The 18,471-nt window shown below is 45.8% G+C and overlaps 1 protein-coding gene across 1 annotated transcript; it reads right to left on the reverse strand.

The window, feature by feature from the left end:
• Positions 1–2,281: 2,281 nt before the first annotated feature.
• On the reverse strand, positions 2,282–9,878 carry LOC144497900 (V-type proton ATPase subunit G 3-like). Its single transcript, XM_078219348.1, has 3 exons — positions 9,797–9,878; positions 4,530–4,630; positions 2,282–2,461 (listed from the first exon to the last, which is right to left on the reverse strand). Exons 1-3 carry the CDS (start codon positions 9,876–9,878, stop codon positions 2,282–2,284), a joined length of 363 nt encoding a protein of 120 aa, XP_078075474.1.
• Between the last annotated feature and the right edge of the window lie 8,593 nt (positions 9,879–18,471).

The raw sequence follows: 18,471 nt of genomic DNA on the forward strand, positions 1-18,471 counted from the left end.
CCAATAATGCAAACACCTCAAGAAAATCAAATTGAAATTTTGGAAAACAAACCCTAAAAAAAATCAATACTTTCAAGTTTTAAAATGACAATTTATTGGATGTCAAAATGGACTATTAGGCACAAGATTGAGGCACATATTTCTTACATCTTATATACAATAAGATATATGAGGACCGTAAATCTCCATGTTAACCATTTCTAGTCAAACTGTTCAGTGAATTTGAATTTATAAGTGAACTATTGGAAGAGATTGGTAGTGTTGTGATCTGGTTATTTTAATACATGAGAACTGGAAGTCTTCATATTGAGATTGAATTTGAACCTGAATTTCACATGATATGAAACAAAACTTTCCCTCTGTGAATCTCTGGGTGGGATTCTCTCCAAAAAAATTCTAAGTGCCGAATTCGCATAAAAACTGACAGTAATCCTGCTGTTTTTTTCAAGGGGATATTCAAAATGAATCATAGAAATCATAGAAACCCTACAGTGCAGAAGGAGGCCATTCGGCCCATCGAGTCTGCACCGACCACAATCCCACCCAGGCCCTACCCCCACATATTTACCCAATCTCCCACACTCTGTGCACTGCAGAATGCACTAGCGTGAATCTCATTAAAATTCAGGGGACGGGGCCTATTCCCACTGAAGAGACCAGCAGCAAGGCGCTGAGCGGGCCCTGCGCATGTACCGATCTGTCACAGTGGAGATTGGCACATGCACAGTAGCCCACACTACCGGCCTTCCAATCGCTGGGCAGTTCAATTACTGGTCAGCCCTGCAACTCCACATCGCTGACCCTCTGAACCCCCACCTGGCCCGCCACAATCTTTCCCCCACCCCACAGCAGTCTGGATCTCCCGATCCCACCCCCTGCAGCCCGCACCCACACCCCCACAGCCCCCACCACCCCCCGCCCCCCTCACCCTCCTCCCATCCCGATGGCCAGCTCCGATCCCTCTCTCTGTCACTGATCCAAAGTGCAGAGTGGCAGCGGGTCCCCATCCAGAGGTCCCATCCATTATAGGCTCTGGCCCTGCCCCCTTGGCACTGCCTGATGCCCAGTGGGCAGTGCCAAGGTTCCCCCTGGGCATTGCCACTTTGCCCCATGGGCAGTACCTGGGGGCCAGGCTGGCACTGCTGGTCTGGCAATGCCCAGAGGGCATTTCCCCATAATCCCCGACCTCCTGGGCATCTTCCATGTTCCCCTTCACTCCAGCAGGGTCAGGCCGCCAGTTCCCCATTAGTGGGGAGCTGTTGTAAACCCTGCAGAAGTGAGACACTCCTGGCAGGGGCAGGAAGAGGCTAGCGGGCCCAAAGACCTCAGTCCCAGGCCCAGAAATGGTATTGAAATTAGAATTTAAATATTTTAATCAGCTCCGCGCTGATTTCTGGTGCGAAACTGATGGTGCCAGAATCCGGCAGCCGGAGACATTGCCAGAGCAGCGCAGCGGGCTGAGAGAATCGATCCCTCTGTGTTCACTGATGTTTGTCAGGTTCCTAAGATCTAAGTAAAGATCAACATTTTTGGGGGTTTGCGGATTTCTTTCCACACCACTCAGGGTAGCTTCTGGATTTAGATACAGACAAACCATAATCTCACTGAGCGATGGAACAGTCTCAGGGAACTGAATGGTCATTCCTGTTACTACTGGGTTCCTGTGGGCGGCACGGTGGCACAGTGGTTAGCACTGCTGCCTCACAGCGCCAGGGACCCGGGTTCAATTCCGACTTCAGGTGACTGTGTGGAGTCCGCGCGTTCTCCCCGTGTCTGTGTGGGTTTCCTCTGGGAGCTTCGGTTTGCTCCCACAGTCCAAAAGACGTGCTGGTTAGGTGCATTGGCCATGTTAAATTCTCCCTCAGTGTCCTCAAACAGGCGCCGAGTGTGGTGACTAGGGGATTTTCACAGTAACTTCATTGCAGTGTTTGTGTAAGCCGACTTGTGACACTAATAAATAAACTTAAACTTAAAGAAAGTGCGGCATTGGTGGCAGAAGTTGAGATATCTGGGATTGACATATCATCCTGATTAAAAGAGTTGTTATGGATCCTGGCGCTAACTGCAGGAGAAGGGGTGAAGGTAGGGATCAGCAACAGCTACTTGTATTTATATAGTGCCTTCAATGTAGGAAAATATCTTAAGGTGTGCACTCAAAAAAACAATAAAAAGAAGTCAGAGTATCAATGCAGCTTTTCATTAAAAACATGCATTATCCGATGTTGGCTAATGTCAGTGGTACCAGGGTTATAGTTTAATTCACCACTGATTCTTCAGTCCGTCAATGGGAGCCAGCTTCTCTAAAATTAATATGGATTTCTGGTTTGATTTCACAAACCATCCCCAAGAGGTCTTGCAGAACCTTCTCGCTGTTCTGTTCATGGTTTCTTATGAGCCCATTGATTTTTGCTCTGGTTTGCTCATCCACTTTGACTAAAAGGTTACCTTGAGATCCCATGATCTAAGATAAAATAGAGACAAGTTTATTGTAAACAGAAGGCCGTGTCACTGGGTTTTTCCACTGGAAGCATTTTGGAAACAATTCTTGGAGTCAGGATGTTTACAGTGTATATATTTCAGATTCCTGTTTTTATTTCTCCGTCCAACGTTTTCTCTCCCCCTCCTCATCTCCGTGTGACGCTGGGTTAAGGTACCGTGGGTGTTACAGTTCCTCTGTTACCTTACGCAAGGTGGCCTGCTTTATGTTTGGGATTGAATAACAATTGGTAACATATTATTGGGTAAGTGAGACTAACAGAGACAAAGCTAATACAAAAAGCAGAAAATGCTGGGAAACCTCAGCAGGTCTGACCGCATCTGTGGAGAGAGAACAGAGTCAACGTTTCGAGTCAAGATAACCCTTCGTCACAGCTGGATGACCCTTCGTTCAGCTCTGACGAAGGGTTATCTTGACTCGAAACGTTGGTTTATCCTCTCTCCACAGGTGCTGTCAGACCTGCTGAGATTTTCCTGCATTTTCTGCTCTTGTTTCAGATGCCAGCATCCACAGTATTTTGCCTTTATCTTAGAGGCAAACCTAATCCTGCTCTCAAGCAGTATCTGTACATATGTACTTTGGTATATGTGTAGCTGTGTAAAGTGGAAACTCGGTCTGCTGTCCCTCCTTGTCCATCCAGTAGAGAGTCCTGTTTTGACAGATCTACAACAGCACTGGCTGATATCACCAAAGTATCGATGCTAGGCTCTTACTGCTCAGCCAGGCCTCGATCGTGCCACAACGCACATGGTGCTGTTAACAAATGGTCAGTTAGGTGTGTATCTGTGGTGAACCATAGATGGTTACCACTATGGGTACTTGTACATATGTTACTCTTGTTACTGTTGGGGTTAGGGTTTGGGTGTTCCACCTGTTATTATTGTTTATGTGGTACACTCCGTTCGGCTCCGCCTTCTTACAGGAGTATAAAGGTCACTGCTACTTCCTAGTAGCCCTTAGTCTGGGATAGTATTGTTAAGTAGTGTGCTCCAATCTTGTTGTGAATAAAAGCCTTTATTCCCGGGTACGTCCTAGCCTCCCGTGTGAATCAATCGCGCATCAGTATCTTTTCTAAGGCCTTTTTGAAACCTACATGTCCTGGGTTTGCTTGGGATTTCCTGCTGGATTTCTGTCATAATTCCAGCAGGAGCCCAGCAAAATCCACTGGGAAACAGCAGGTGACTTGCTTGCACCTGCCATAAACTGCAGCCCTTTATGGGCCAGTGACACCATGATGAGCCCTGGGGAATGACATCCTCAATTCTCACTGGCTCAGAAAGGACGGAAAGCTACCCACCAAGTCATTTGAAGTATCCTGTGTCCTAAATGATAGTAAACAGTCCTATCTCTGGGTTAAAAATGTGCCTAAGCTTTGGAGAATTCTTTTTTCAAATTAAAACTTTAATTATTGGCTTGGCCCCTTGAGGGAGCAGAGTGAACTGTTGTCATCTTCTATTCCTCCCCACCACTAACTCCAATCCCCCACCTTCCAATGCATGCACACATGCATACACATAGAACACACACGCACACACACACACACACACACACACACACACACACATCCCTATGTTAATAATAGCACTGGTGCATATTGATCTTGGATAGCCCAATGGGGTTAGCACTGTGGAGCAGCAGCGAGCGCAATCCCAGAGGATCCATTGGGATTGGGCCCTCTGAATTTTCAAGAGCATGGTCTGTCATTTTGGGAATTTTCACATATTTTGATGTTGTCAAAATGTAAAATCATGATATAAATGGAGTGGGCCCCGATTTGTGGCCAGCAGTCAGACTCAATAATGTCTCCACTTGTGAAGCCGAGGATAGATCCTCAAATCTGTTATTTGGTCGTGACCATTACGACATGTATTAAATCTCCTTGCTCTTTGCCACAGTTCTTTGACTTAAGAAGGAACCGTGTGCAGGGACTTTACATTTGTAACCATTGATTCTAACAATGCAGTTCATTCAGCCTAGTTTACAAAAGACAGCAGCAATTAAAGCAAATCCACCCGTTTGCATTAATACGCACCGAGTCTTGCTTTTGTCTGAACTCTCTCTCCCTTTGCAGACGATATTGATCTATCTCAGCTTGAGCCTCATCCTTTGCTTGTTTCAGCCGTCTACCTTTCCCTAGAAGCAATGTTCACAAGGAGAAATGCCTGATAAGTGTTTCATACCAATCGTGCCACAAATCTAATAAACAGAACTCACACAAAGAGAATCGATGGATTGCAAAGAATGAAGACATCGAGTGAAGCTGGACTGATTAATAAGGCTCGTGTGAGTTATGTCGTCTTATCTCCAAAATAATTTATTTTCAACGATGTATTGATTTTTCTTCATGGATGCTGCTCCCATCCCATTTTTTAATGCAGGATTTTCATTAGGTTTCCAACTACAAAATCTAATTGTGGCAGGTTGCTGTGGTTTATTTTCTAATTCCACATTGCTGTTCTGAGCTGCAGTAATCTGCAGCCCGATGTCTGGTGGTGTAACATTATGTCTTCTTTTATGGTATGCTCAGCACAACAGTTGTGGAGTAATGGTGGCGACCTGTCAGAAACTACTGAGCGAATCAGGTAAGTGTGTGGCCCATCAACCTGGCAGGGGTTGCCATGGTTTGTTCGATTGGTCTTTGTGTCCGAAACCCCAGAACTATCTAAGCTGCGGCTTCATTCCTGTTATTTTTCCAAGCAGTGAATTTCTAGCCCTGAGGTGAGAAGATTGGGGAGGGGAGGTGGGCGTGGTTAGGGGAGGTGTTGGGGTTATGGTGAGATGCTTTTGTACACTTCCAATCGCCTAAGTCCAGGGTATCACTGTCAGGTCCTCCGAGAAAGGTGATTCTCTGCTTCCTTGCAACACAAGGAATTTTGTTTTTCTTCTTAGGAAGTCATAAAATAAAAAAGATTTTTGAACATGTTTTTATTTGTTTCACAGGGTGACAAAGCCCAGTCTGCATTAACAAGATCCAATACCAAACTTCCATCTAACTTTACCATGCAATTCAGGATCCTCACTGGGGGGTGAGTCCAGCAACATTCTGAGTAGGTGTCGCATGTGACAAACTATTAGTGTTCAGCAAGCTTTGACTTTAACTGCTGTATATTGCGATTTAAATGGCAGAAATAGAAGCAGAAAAAGGCCAAACAAGCCTTCAGGTCTGCTCAGCTATTCAATACACCCGTGTCTGATCTACCTCTGATCTACACCCGTGTCTGATTCTACTTTCCTGCACCATCCTTGTATCCCTTAATCCCCTTAGCATTCAAAAATCAGTCGATCTCTATCCTGAGTGGGTTCAATGACTGATTATCCACAGTTCTCTGGTCTAGAGAATTTCAAAGAGTGGCGAACCCTTTGAGTGGAGAAATTTATCCTCATCTGAAGTTCTAAATGGCCGACCCTTATCCTGAGTTTATGACCCTCTAGTTCTCGATCACCCAGTCCTATGTTAATGAGAAGATTGTCTTTGATTCAGGATAAATACTTTTGCAGCTTTCATCCCGCGGGAAGGCTGACCTTGAACCCATTCCAATAAAAAAAATGTTCTTTACCGACTTTCAAAAATAACTTTAGTGTTGCTGAACACTGTGCATACCATGGAGATAATGGGCACATCACACACTCTCTACTTGCCTGGATGAATGCAGCTCCAACAATGCTCAAACCATCCAGGACAAAGCAGACTGCTTGATTGGTACCCCATCCACAAACATCCACTCCCTCCATCACTGATGCACAGTGGCAGCAGTGTGTACCATCTACAAGATGCAGGAACTCACCAAGGCTCCTTGGACAGAACCTTCCAAAGCCCCGACTGCTACCGTCTAGAAGGACATGGGCAGCAGATATCTGGAAATACCATCACCTGGAAGCTCCCCTCCAAGCCACTCATCCTCCTGACTTGAAAACATTTCTCCGTTCCTTCACCGTCACTGGGTCAAAATCCTGGAACTCCCTCTCTAACAGCACTGTAGGTGTACCTACTCCACATGGACTGCAGCAATTCAAGAAGACTGCTCACCATCCCCTTCTCAAAGGCAGTTCGGGACAGGAAATAAATGTTTACCCATGAATTAATTTTCAAAAATTCAAATAATGAGATATACTCCATTCCATGATTTGTAAAAGATCCATTCCCTGTTTTGTGACAGACAGAGTCAGCAAGCTTTTACAGCCTTGTTGTCGCACACACTATGCGGGGAAGACTGTTAGCATTTCAGATGGAACAAGAGCTGGAAGTCTAGTCTAGTCCCACTAATTGCCATGCAAACATTGCTTGAGCCATGAGAGAGGATAGAAGGATTTGTGGTAACTTGCTCATCCATAGTAAATATGGTCCAGATCAATCAAGTGGCCAATTTGGGAATTAATCCCAAATGGCCACGTTCAAGATCAGAATTTAATACTGAACCCATGCACGTTTGGAAGAGCAGGCAGACCTCAGTAAACAATCCAGACTCATAATGTGCTTTCTGAGAAACCTTTCTAATTTCCTTGCTAGCAACATGTTATTGTTTTAATCGGAGATGCACAGATTGTTTTAATTGATGTGGCATGTGTATGTTGATATGATTATTTATTTGGATTCTGCACTGTGTAATAGAGAGCCCTGAGCAGTTTGAGCTCCCTGGATCAGCCTGCTGAAAGAACAGCAGAGGGGGTGTGAGAGATGGGTGGTGTGAGGGGTAAGTGGGCAGAGGTTTGCCAGGGGAATTGGACTGTCCATGTGTGACCCCTCCATTTTGGTTTCCCCTTACCACAGAGCGCAAAATGTTAAAAGCTGGCACTTCTCAATATTTGGATTTTAAGTGTGAACGGCATTAGTGATCAGAGACCTAGATTTGTTCCTCCCTCTCTCTCTGCATTGATAAATATTCTTACTTATAGATTTTTAATTCCAGTGACTGTAATTTGCAGTAAGATTGTCATAGTTGCCTCACAACCTGACACCTTATGTTAACTTGGTATTTAATACATTTTCAGCATAGTTGCAGCCCCACATGACCCCAAATGCTTCTGTGGTAGAGATGATAACTCACTACTCTAACTCCCAGGGCGGAATTTTACCGGTAGGTCTGCCCGAGGTGCGTACGATCCTGCACGAGGCCGATGGAGAATGCCATTCTCCAAGACTCGCCCGCTCCCGCCCCCCGGAATCGGGGCGGGCGTGCCGGTAGAATTCCGGCCTTAGTCTCGTTGACGTAAGCCAAGCTTGAAGGAAGTAAAATTATATCTGGATTTAGGGGGGGAGGAGAAAGAGGAGGAAATGTTCAACATTTAAAATGTTAAATAAAAAGAATATGTAATAAAACCACAATAACCTTGGGAACATAAAGAGAACGTGACTTGAAAATTTCTGCTGTGCTCCCTCCCTCCCCCACCCCCTGTTGGGCTCATTTGGTGAAGGCAGCAGAGTAATGGAACCATGTAAGACCAGATGGTCCAAGCGTTTACTGCTGAGGTGGCTGATCCCAGCCAAGCTGGCAGTAGGGGTGCTACAGACTGGAGCGTGCCCCGGCCTCGCTCGACATCCAAGTACCCAGCATTTCTTTTTCCAGTAAGGACAACGATCAGCAGGGAAATTCTGACTGGGGGAACTGAGCCAGAAATTCCCTGCTGAGTTCGACCTGACGGGAAAAGGAAACGCGAGTGGTGTACAAGTTCAGCCTCTGTTGCGATTTCCAACCCCCCCCTCCACCCCCCCCCCCATCTCCACCCTCACTACCTCCACCCCTACTGACACATAACCTGCCAACGCTCAGTGTCTTGGCTCTGTGAGGTACAGCTGGGCTCTTGGCACCTACAAAGCCCTAACCTCAACAGGAGGCAATGTCTTGAATAGGGGCACAAAATTTTTAAAAGAAATCTCTATTGCTTTTAGATTAATGAATAGAATCATAGAATGCCTACAGTGCAGAAGGAGGCCATTTGGCCCATCGAGTCTGCGCCGACCACAATCCTCCCCCCCCCCAGGCCCTATTCCTGCAACCACATATTTACCTGCTACGCTCCTGACACTAAGATCAATTTAGCATGGCCAATCAACCTAAGCTGCACATCTTTGGACTGTAGTATAGTAATAGTATGAATAGTATGACTGGCAGTTTGGATGTGAAAACTGAGGTGCTCCCCTTGTTAATCTAGATAAAAGGCCATGCTGCGTTCTCACGCAGGAACGGTTAAATGCACAGAATAGACTTTCAGGTGGTGTCAGTGGAGGGGAATCCCCCGGATCGCTTTGGGAACAATAGGATGCTGCAAAGGAGGAGTTGGATTTCTCCAGGTGGAGTCACTCAGAAGGGCTGCATGGCCACCCGCCCCCGTAATGATCTTGCAAACCATTAAATAAAGGTGGAGACCTAACATGCAGCCCGGGTGCTCCAGGTAGAAAAACACCGAGGCTTGCACTGTTTTCCACGCTGAACATCGATCCAGAAAAGCCCTTGATATCGTTACCCTGAGCTGGCCCGGGTAACCTTGCAAACTAGAACTGTGTGGGACATAGCAGCTTAACTGGAGCTCGCTGCAAGCAGAATTTCAATCGGTGCCACAATGTGTTTATCCAATAACGGCAGTATGAACAAAGAAAATGGAGCTCATCCCTCAATTATTCATTGTGTGCAATGCCCTCTCTCGCACAGTGCGTTCAGAGTTCAGCAGCATCCGTGACATGGCATGTTCACCTTTCACACATGATCTTCATTTCACTCCCAAGTGGAATAGTTGCAACATTGTAAAGGATCTCAGGTGATGGCCAGTACCAAGGTACAAGCCTTATATTTGATGCTAAATAGAGTGAAATAAGTGTGGGCGTCACAGTAGCATAGTGGTTAGCACTGCCACCTCATAGCATCAGGCACCCGGGTTCAATTCCAACCTCCACTATCTTTGCAGAGTCTGCACCTTCTCCCTGCAGGTTTCCTCCGCAGGTTAGATGGATTGGCCGTGCTAAATTGCCCCTTAATGTCACACGATGTGTAGGTTAAGGGGATTAGCAGGGTTACAAGAATAGGGCGGGCCTGGGCAAGATGCTCTGTTGGAGAGTCGGTACAGATTGGATGGGCTGAATGGCCTCCTTCTGCACAGTAGGGATTGTATAATTTCTTCTATGAAAATACGCCATCTGTGCCATCTCTTCTGTTTTTAGTACTATCTATATAAGTCCAATTATTAAAGTCTTTAACATCTTGAATAAATCTTGCTCCAAGGAACTGATCTTTGCGCTTTGATTCCATGTTATACTGAAACCATTTTTCACTATGTGAACTGACAAGTATTAGTCACTTTACTCACTCTTTTTGGCTTCCTCTAACTTTTCTTTGGCTCGTTTCTCTGCTTGTAAAAGCTGATGGATTCCCTGTGAGTGGCTGGTCATGTTCTCCTGCGTGCTGGCTCTCTCCAAAGGTGCTGATCAGAGGCCCCCATCCAAATTTATAGGGATTCCAATGACTGTGATACCTCAATGTTGCTGGGAACAACAAATGCAGACCAGATACGGCTCGGATGACAGCAGCCTGCTCCAGTCACTGGCTGTTCTTGGCAGCTACAACCTACCGAAAGCAGAACAGCTCACCAATCCTTACTGCCCCTTATCCCATGTCAAAATAAAACATTAATAATGGATCCAGCACACACGCGCACATACACACATACGTTAATTTATGAAGCATTTACTGTGAAAATATTAAAACATCCAACTGACGAGTTTCAGGAGTCCAATATTATTCACTTCACATAGTTTAATCAGTTTTATAACCCAAATTTTACCTTTAAATTTGTATTCTATTGGCACGGTGGCACAATGGTTAGCACGACTGTCTTGCAGCTCCTTGGACCCAGGTTCGATTCCCAGCTTGGGTCACTGTCTGCATTTCCCCCCTGTGTCTGTGTGAGTTTCCTCCGGGAGCTCCGATTTCCTCCCACAGTCCGAAAGATGTGCCGGTTAGGTGCGTTGGCCGTGCTAAATTCTCCATCAGTGTTTCCGAATAGGCACCGGAGTATGGCGACGAGGGAATTTTCACAGTAACTTCATTGCAGTGTTAATGTAAGCCTATTTGTGACACTAATAAATAAACTTTTAAAATTCGATCTCGGTTCAATTATTCTTTCCACTCTGGTAATATATCTCAAGATGTGGAGATGCCGGCGTTGGACTGGGGTAAACACAGTAAGAAGTTTAACAACACCAGGTTAAAATCCAACAGGCAACTGGGTTCATGTCACACTGTCTGCAATCCCCACAGCTTGCTGCTTGCCTGTTGGACTTTAACCTGGTGTTGTTAAACTTCTTACTGGATATCTCTCAAACCAGGAGACTTTGTAAACGTTAACAATGTTGATTTTTAACATTTGAGTAAGTAAATGTGAATGTCTGCATTCTCAAAACAACAAGCACTTATTACTAGGTAGCGGAGTTCTGCATATGGTCGGGTTACACTGGTGTTTTGCCACCTCCTGGCTGTTCGAGGGAATGATTCACACTCGCAACATAACTCGGGCACTACCAGATGCCCTTGATACCCTGCACATATTGGTCTCACGCTGGTCCTATAGCTAACCACCAGTTAAAACTTTCACCAAGATGTGAATGACAGAACTCAGCATGAAAGAAAGAGGTGGCAAAAGTAAGAAAGAGAGAAAAAGAGAGAGAAGAAAAGCAAGAGAACATAAAGCACTTTGCTGCCATTCAAGTATTTTTGAACTGTCGGAGTAGAGAATTTTCAAGAGTCTGGGCTGAAGTTTTGCTTTGGGAGCAGGCAACATAAGCTGCCGCTGTTTCTGGGCCCTGAAGCTACCCAGGCAGCAAACGATCACGATTTGGGATTTTGACCAAGATTAGTTGGCATGGATACCGGTTTCCGATCTGATTTAAAGCTGGCAGGCAGGCTCTCGAAGTTGCAAGCCCAATCAGAGGTTTAAAAAATCTCTCTCCACGGCAGCCATTGCTATATCTCAGTCAGGCAAGCAGGCCGAGTCCGTCTGCCTGTTGGAGCATTAGTCCCTGGCCTGGTTGGAGTACCAACCCTCAGCCTGGTTGGAGCATTAATCCTCGGCCTGGTTGGAACATTAGCCCTTGGCCTGAGTGGGGTACTAACCTTCGGCCTGGTTGGAGCATTAGCCCTCAGCCTGGTTGGAGCATTAACCCTTGGCCGGGTTGGAGCATTAGTCCTCAGCCTGGTTGGACAATTAACACTCGGCCTGATTGGAGCATTAGTCCTCAGCCTGGTTGGACAATTAACACTCGGCCTGATTGGAGCATTAGTTCTCGGCCTGGTTGGAACATTAGTCCTTGGCCTGGTTGGAACATTAACCCTCAGCCTAGTTGGAGCATTAACCCTCAGCCTGCCTCCAGACCATTAAACTGTCCCCTGTTATGCCGGGAAACTGGAGGCTGATCTAAGGATCCCATGTAACGCACAAATTCTGAATATGGTGGGCGAGATTTTAACTCGCTCGAAACTCCTTCACTGGACCTGATTTTAACTCTGTCTAAGCAGATCGATCTGAAAGAGTTAAAATCTCGCTCACTTACACAGGGTTACAATTGATCCCAACATTGTATATTTTAACCACCTTCCACTATTTGTAGAGACAACAAGCTCGATTTAGAAAATGCCTTTAATGTATTGAAACATCCCAACACAGGAAAATTATAAAGGATGACACTGATCTGCGGAAGGAGATGTTGGTCAAGTGTCCAAAAGACTGGTCACATATGTAGGTTGTCAGAAACCTTGTTGAAAGAGGTAAAGGTGAGTGGTGAGCAGAGAGAATTGAAGAGGGAAGGGCCGAGGCAGCTGAAGGCACCAAAGATAAAACAGTTACGATTGGGAACGCAAAAGAGGCCAAAATCCGAAGTGCGCAGATATCACAGAGAGTTGTGGGATCGGAGGAGACTGCAGAGATATAGAAAGGCCGTCAGATTATGGATGGATTTGAAAACAAGGTTGAGAATTTTCAAATCAGGTTGTTGCTTGATTGGGAGCTAATGTAGGCCAGGGGGCACAGGACAGGGCTTGGTGCGAGTTAAGACACACACAGCAGCAGTTCTGGAGGATCTTCCAGTGTGCAGAGGGAAGAATGTGGAATGCATTGGAATAATTGAATCTATAGGTAAAAAAAAGGCACAGACGATGGGGTCAACAGTAGGTGAGCTGAGTTAGGGGTGTAGTTGCACAATGTTACAGAGGTGGAAATGGAAGGTCTTAGAGATGCATAAACATATGATTAGAAGTTAATTTCAGAATCAAATGTGACACCAAGGCTGCGAACAGACTGGCTTAATTTCAGACTGTTGTCAGGGAGATGGATGGAGTCGGTAGTTAGGGAACGGAGCTTGAAGTGGGCACCCAAGCAATTAATTCAGTCCTCCCAATATTTAATTGGAGGAAATTTCTGCTCACCTAGTACCCGGATATTGGATAATCAGTCTGATCATTTCAAACAGTGCAGGAATCGATTGAGGTGCTGGTGAGGCTGGGTGTGGTCAGTGTACCTTGTGGAAGCTAATTCCATGCCTTTGGATGATGTTGTAAATGGGCAGCATGTAGGTGAGAAATAGCAGGGAGAAAAGGATTGATCCTTGGGGGACACCAGAGGTAGAGTTATCGGAGCAGGGAGAGAAGCCATTGCAAGTGATTCGCTGGCTATGATTAGATAAGTAAAAATGAAATCCGCAGTCCCACTCAGCTGGACAGCAGTAAAGAGGCTTTGCAGGAAGATGGTGTGGCCAAGTTGTCAAAGACTGCAGGGCAGGTTGAGGAGGATGAGGAAAGTTTACATTTGTCACAGTCACATAGCATTTCATTTGTGACTTTGATAATCATAGAATCGTAGAATCCCTACAGTGCAGAAGGAGGCCATTCGTCCCATTGTGTCTGCACCAACAACAATCCCACCCAGGCCCTATCCCCGTAACCCCATGTATTTACCCTACTAATCCCCCTGACACAATTGGCCAATGAGCATGGTCAATCAACCTAACCCGCACATCTTTGGACTGTGGGAGGAAACCGGAGCACCCGGAGGAAACCCACGCAGACATGGGGAGAATGTGCAAATTCCACACAGACAGTCAACCGAGGCTGGAATTGAACCTGAGTCCCTGGCACTGAGGCAGCAGTGCTAACCACTGTGCCGCCCCCGGGGATATTTTGGTATTGTGGCAGGAATGGAAATCTGATTCTCGGGATTCAAACATGCAGTTCCAGGAAAGATGAGAATGAATTTGGAAGGCCACAAGACATTCCAGAACTTTGGAGTGAAATGAGTTGGAGATGTGTCAGTACTTTCCAAGAACGGAGAGGATCAAGGGTTTTTTTTTGGAGAGGGGTGATGACAGCAAAGTTGAAGGAGAGTTGGACAACATCTAAGGAGAGAAGATGAGAAACATTCATTAAAATAATAGTGCTGCCTGCTTTGTATACAAATCTCTGTGACTTATCTTTCTATTCGAGCAGGTTTGGGCTGGTTGTTGTGTTCTGTAAACCTGGTAATGGTGTCAATAGCATTTTAACGAATTGGGGAAGTCTCACCATCTTTTTCATTGCAGCAACTTTTATCTTTCTGCCCCCGGACTGAGACCAAGGAAGGGACAACCGACTTTGTGGACACAGTTCATTCTGGCAATTAGCAGCAGTGATGTTCATCACTAATTATTGATGGCTTTAACAACTATGATTAGAGAAAACATCAAGGTCCATGACTTTAAAGATAATGGATGGAATTTTCCTGTCCGGTCTGCCACAGGAATCGTAGCAGGCAGGGGATGGGGGGGTGGTGTGGAGGGGGACGATGCAAAGGTCCCATTGACCTCGGGCAGAATTTTCCAGTCTTGGGGCGAGTGTGGCCGGAAAATCCCATCCGATGGCTTTCCAAGAAACTACCCTTGAATGAAGATACGAAAAGCTGTGTATGGTTTTAATCTGGTTTACTGCTGAGACATGAGTTCACAACAGTATACTCATGCTTCAGAGTATCAAAGCATTCCTATACTCGAGTTACATGTGATGCCTCATTCGTTACAATAAACTTGGAAAAACCATAAAGATCGATCAGCAAGTCTAACAGGGGGCGATCATTTTTGCTATAGCGTTGCATTGCAGTGTGGAGATGGATATAATATGGTGGACACGCAGGATTCGAAAACTCCCATTATTTCAGTCTCCTACATGAGCAGTTTCAGCTTTGACTGAGGGTGCAACTGAGGACCTAGGCAGTCATGGTTACACTTTCACCATCACTTTTGAATGAAGAAAATCAAAATTCCACGCGCGTGCAATTAAAATACGTTTGCTGGTGTTCACCTCCAATAACTTGGCCATTGGCAGTAAAGAAATGAGGGGGAGTCAACCTTTTTAAACTTTTAAGTTTTGAGATGCTCTAACCCGCTATGTGACCAGTTCTTTTGTGTTTTTAGTTCAGAAACTCTGTGTCAGCCAACAGTTCAAAATGTCTAAAGGATGTGTGGGATTTTTGTTTCCTTTTAGAATTACTGTTAAATCACAGACACTGACCTTTCAGTAAAACTGATCCATCACAGGACTTAAACACATCCCTATCTAATAGACTTCACCTTAATCAACACAACATAAACCCCAATAATAAACTTTTTAGGCACAACATGAACATTTTTGTGGGTCTTTTTGACCCTCAAAGCCTCCATGTGGGCAACATTAACCTTCTCGTGAAATGTGGGGCTGTGTTTTTACCTGAACAGATTCTGTGAAGATTCTGGTTAGATATATAAAAACAGAAAATGTTGGAAACATTCAGCAGGTCCGTCAGCATCTTTGGAGCAAAGAACAGAGTTAACGAGGGTGATTCTCCCAGCCCACTGCACTGCTTCTGTAGCCCAGTGGGTCAGGAGACTCAAGCAGAGGCCATTTTGCGGGCTCCCCGCTGAGCTCCACGGCCCCGGCAAGTCTCCGGACACCGGATTTCCGGTGTCGTCAGCTCCGTGCCAGAAATCAGCGCGGAGCTCAATAAATTATTCTAATGCTGTTTTAGTATAATTTCCCTTTTATTTGCAGGCTCAGGAGTGAAATTTTTGGGACAGTCTCCCCCCCCCCACCCACCCATCCCCCCCACCCCACCCTGGCCAGGAGTGTTTCACTTCAGCAGGGTTTACAATAGCTCCCCATTTGCGGGGAGCTGGCAGCCCGACACTGCTGGAGTGAAGGGGGTCTCAGTCAGGGGTAAGGGGGGGAGTGGCCCCTGGCATTGCCCAAGGGGCAAAGTGGCAATGCCTAAGGGAGTGGGGCCAACTGGGGTGGGGCTTGATGGGACGGGCCCCAATGGGCGGGGCCTATAGAGGGCAAAGCTAGAAGGGGGTCTCTGGAGGGGATTGGAGGGAGTGGGGATGGGAGGGTCCCGCTGCCACTCTGCACTCGGGATCAGTGACAGAAGAAGGAAGGCCAGCGATTGGGGCTGGCCATCAGGGTGGGGGGTGGGGTCAGGACTGCGGGTGGTGGGGGGTGATATGGATTGCTGGGGGTGGGTGGGTGGTCGAGGTTGGCCCGGACACGCCTGGGGGAGGCAGCAATTGGGCTGTGGGGGACCCGCGGGGCTGGCCAACGATCAGGCTGGGATCAATCGGGAAGTCGGCAGACAGGGGCCACCGTGCATGCGTAGATCTCGGCGCTGACAGATCGGCGCATGAGCAGTGGCCCACTCAACGCGATGCTGCCAGCCTCTCCACCGGGAATAGACCCCACCCAGTGATTTTTCAAGTGATCCACACGAATGCACTCTGCAGTGCGCAGAGTGTGGGAGATTCATTTTAAAAATACCACTGAAAAAACAACGGGATTTACTCCAGCTTTTACATGAATTCAACACTTCGAATTTTTTTGGGAGACTCCCACCCAACATTTTCTGAGTCAGAACTGAGGAAAGATGGAAAGGTTGTGAGCAAGTGAAAAATGGGTGGAGCTGGGTGGAAGAACAAAAGGGAAGGTAGAGGCAAAATACTGCAGATGCTGGAATCTGAAACAGAAAATGCTGGAGAAACTCAGCTGGCCCGACAGCATGTGTGGAGAGAGAATAGAACCAATGTTTCGAGTCTGGATGACTCTTCATCAGAGCTGCCAGAGCAAAAGGTCCAGGGTCCCGGGTTCGATTCCCGGCTCGGGTCACTGTCTGTGTGGAGTTTGCACATTCTCCTCATGTCTGCGTGGGTTTCCTCCGGGTGCTCCGGTTTCCTCCCACAGTCCAAAGATGTGCGGGTTAGGTTGATTGGCCAGGTTAAAAAAAAAATTGCCCCTTAGAGTCCTGGGATGTGTAGGTTAGAGGGATTAGCGGGTAAAATATGTGGGGGTAGGGCCTGGGTGGGATTGTGGTCGGTGCAGACTCGATGGGCCGAATGGCCTCCTTCTGCACTGTAGGGTTTCTATGATGATTCTATGAAAAGGGTAGTTCTGCTCAAACATGAGTAGAGAACCAAAGAAACCAATGAAGGTAAACAAGGTAGAAGAAACAAATGGAAATCCTGTTGGAGAGAAGAGAAGAACTTCTTGAAAGTCTGCATTCCTGGATGAAAAATGGCAGTGAATGAAACACAAAGAGAAATGTGTAATTTGTAGGACTCAACTAAGCAGAGGAATGAATAATGTACATGGTGAACATTTCAATGCCACAACATTGAAAGGTGCAGAGTTCCTGCAACTTGAATCTCCTCCTTGGATAGACTGACCTGATGGTCTCTGTCCTTCCTTCTTCCCCACCCTATCCAATTCAATAAAAGACTGGTACCAAGCATGCAGTTTAACCAAAACATTAAGAAGATAGGACAATGTTAACATAGTCGAAGATTGTCTAAACTGACAATCTCTTCCTTGCCTGTCCTGTTTGCTACCCTGTATTTTTGCTGCAAGTTGAGTTTACAATGCTGGAAATGTCTCCCTTTACTATTTAATTGGCAATCAATTGGACTCCTTAACCTTACTAAAACCAAGGAAGGCATTCATTTAGTGAAAAAAATTAGGACAACTATTTGCTATTCCCCGGAGTGACCGAAATCAGATGAAATAATGAAGCCAATGATAATTATGTACCTGTCCAAGGCTGTCTATTTGTTATTAATATGTTCCAGATCTTTGTCGGTTAAAAATATCTTTCTCCTTGTTATCGATGGTAGTAAAGAGAGCGTGGAGAACACTGGAGTATTTATTATTCCTTTCCATTTTTGCTGTTAGTTTAGAGTATTTTTAAGGTCTGTGTTTCTGTGGTAACCTGACCATGAGATACACTGTGGTATGGCATTCAGGGAAAGATATTAATGATGTGTGTGTCATCATTTCCTCAGCTTACTGAGAAATGATTTGTACTGGCTTAAAAAATGGAATGCCTGGTATATATTAAAAATGAGGACAAAACTACAGTGTTCAAATTTAATAATGAGCCTGCTTTCAGTAAATAATGACCTTAAAACCCCATTCAATACTCAACCAGGTTTAACTCCTTCAATGCATTCCTGGCTAACCAGCCACATACATCCTTGAGGTTTTCCAAATCTTTGCTAGCACCAAGTTCTGTTCACCCATTACCCCTGTGCTCATTGACTGCTTCCAGTCGAGCCACAACTCAATTTTTAAAATTCTCATTTTTGTTTCCAAACCGCTCTATGCCTTTGCCACTTCCTATGTCACTGATCCCCTCCAGTCCCACATATTCTTTGACCAACAGCAATTATAATCGTCCCACCATTATTTTTTTATTTGTTCATGGGATGTGGGCATCGCTGGCTTGGCCAATATTTATTGCCCATCCCTAATTACCCTTGAGAAGGTGGTGGTGAGCCGCCTTCTTGAACTGCTGCAATCCATGTGGTGTAGGTTAAACCCATTATGCTGTTCGGGATTTTCACAGTAACTTCATTGCAGTATGAATGTAAGCCTACTTGTGACTAATAAATAACTTTAAGTTTAACTTTAGGAGGTAGTTCCAGGATTTTTATCCAGTGACAGTGA

Source organism: Mustelus asterias, chromosome 8 (assembly GCF_964213995.1).
Source record: "Mustelus asterias chromosome 8, sMusAst1.hap1.1, whole genome shotgun sequence".
NCBI classification, from domain to species: Eukaryota; Metazoa; Chordata; class Chondrichthyes; order Carcharhiniformes; family Triakidae; genus Mustelus; species Mustelus asterias.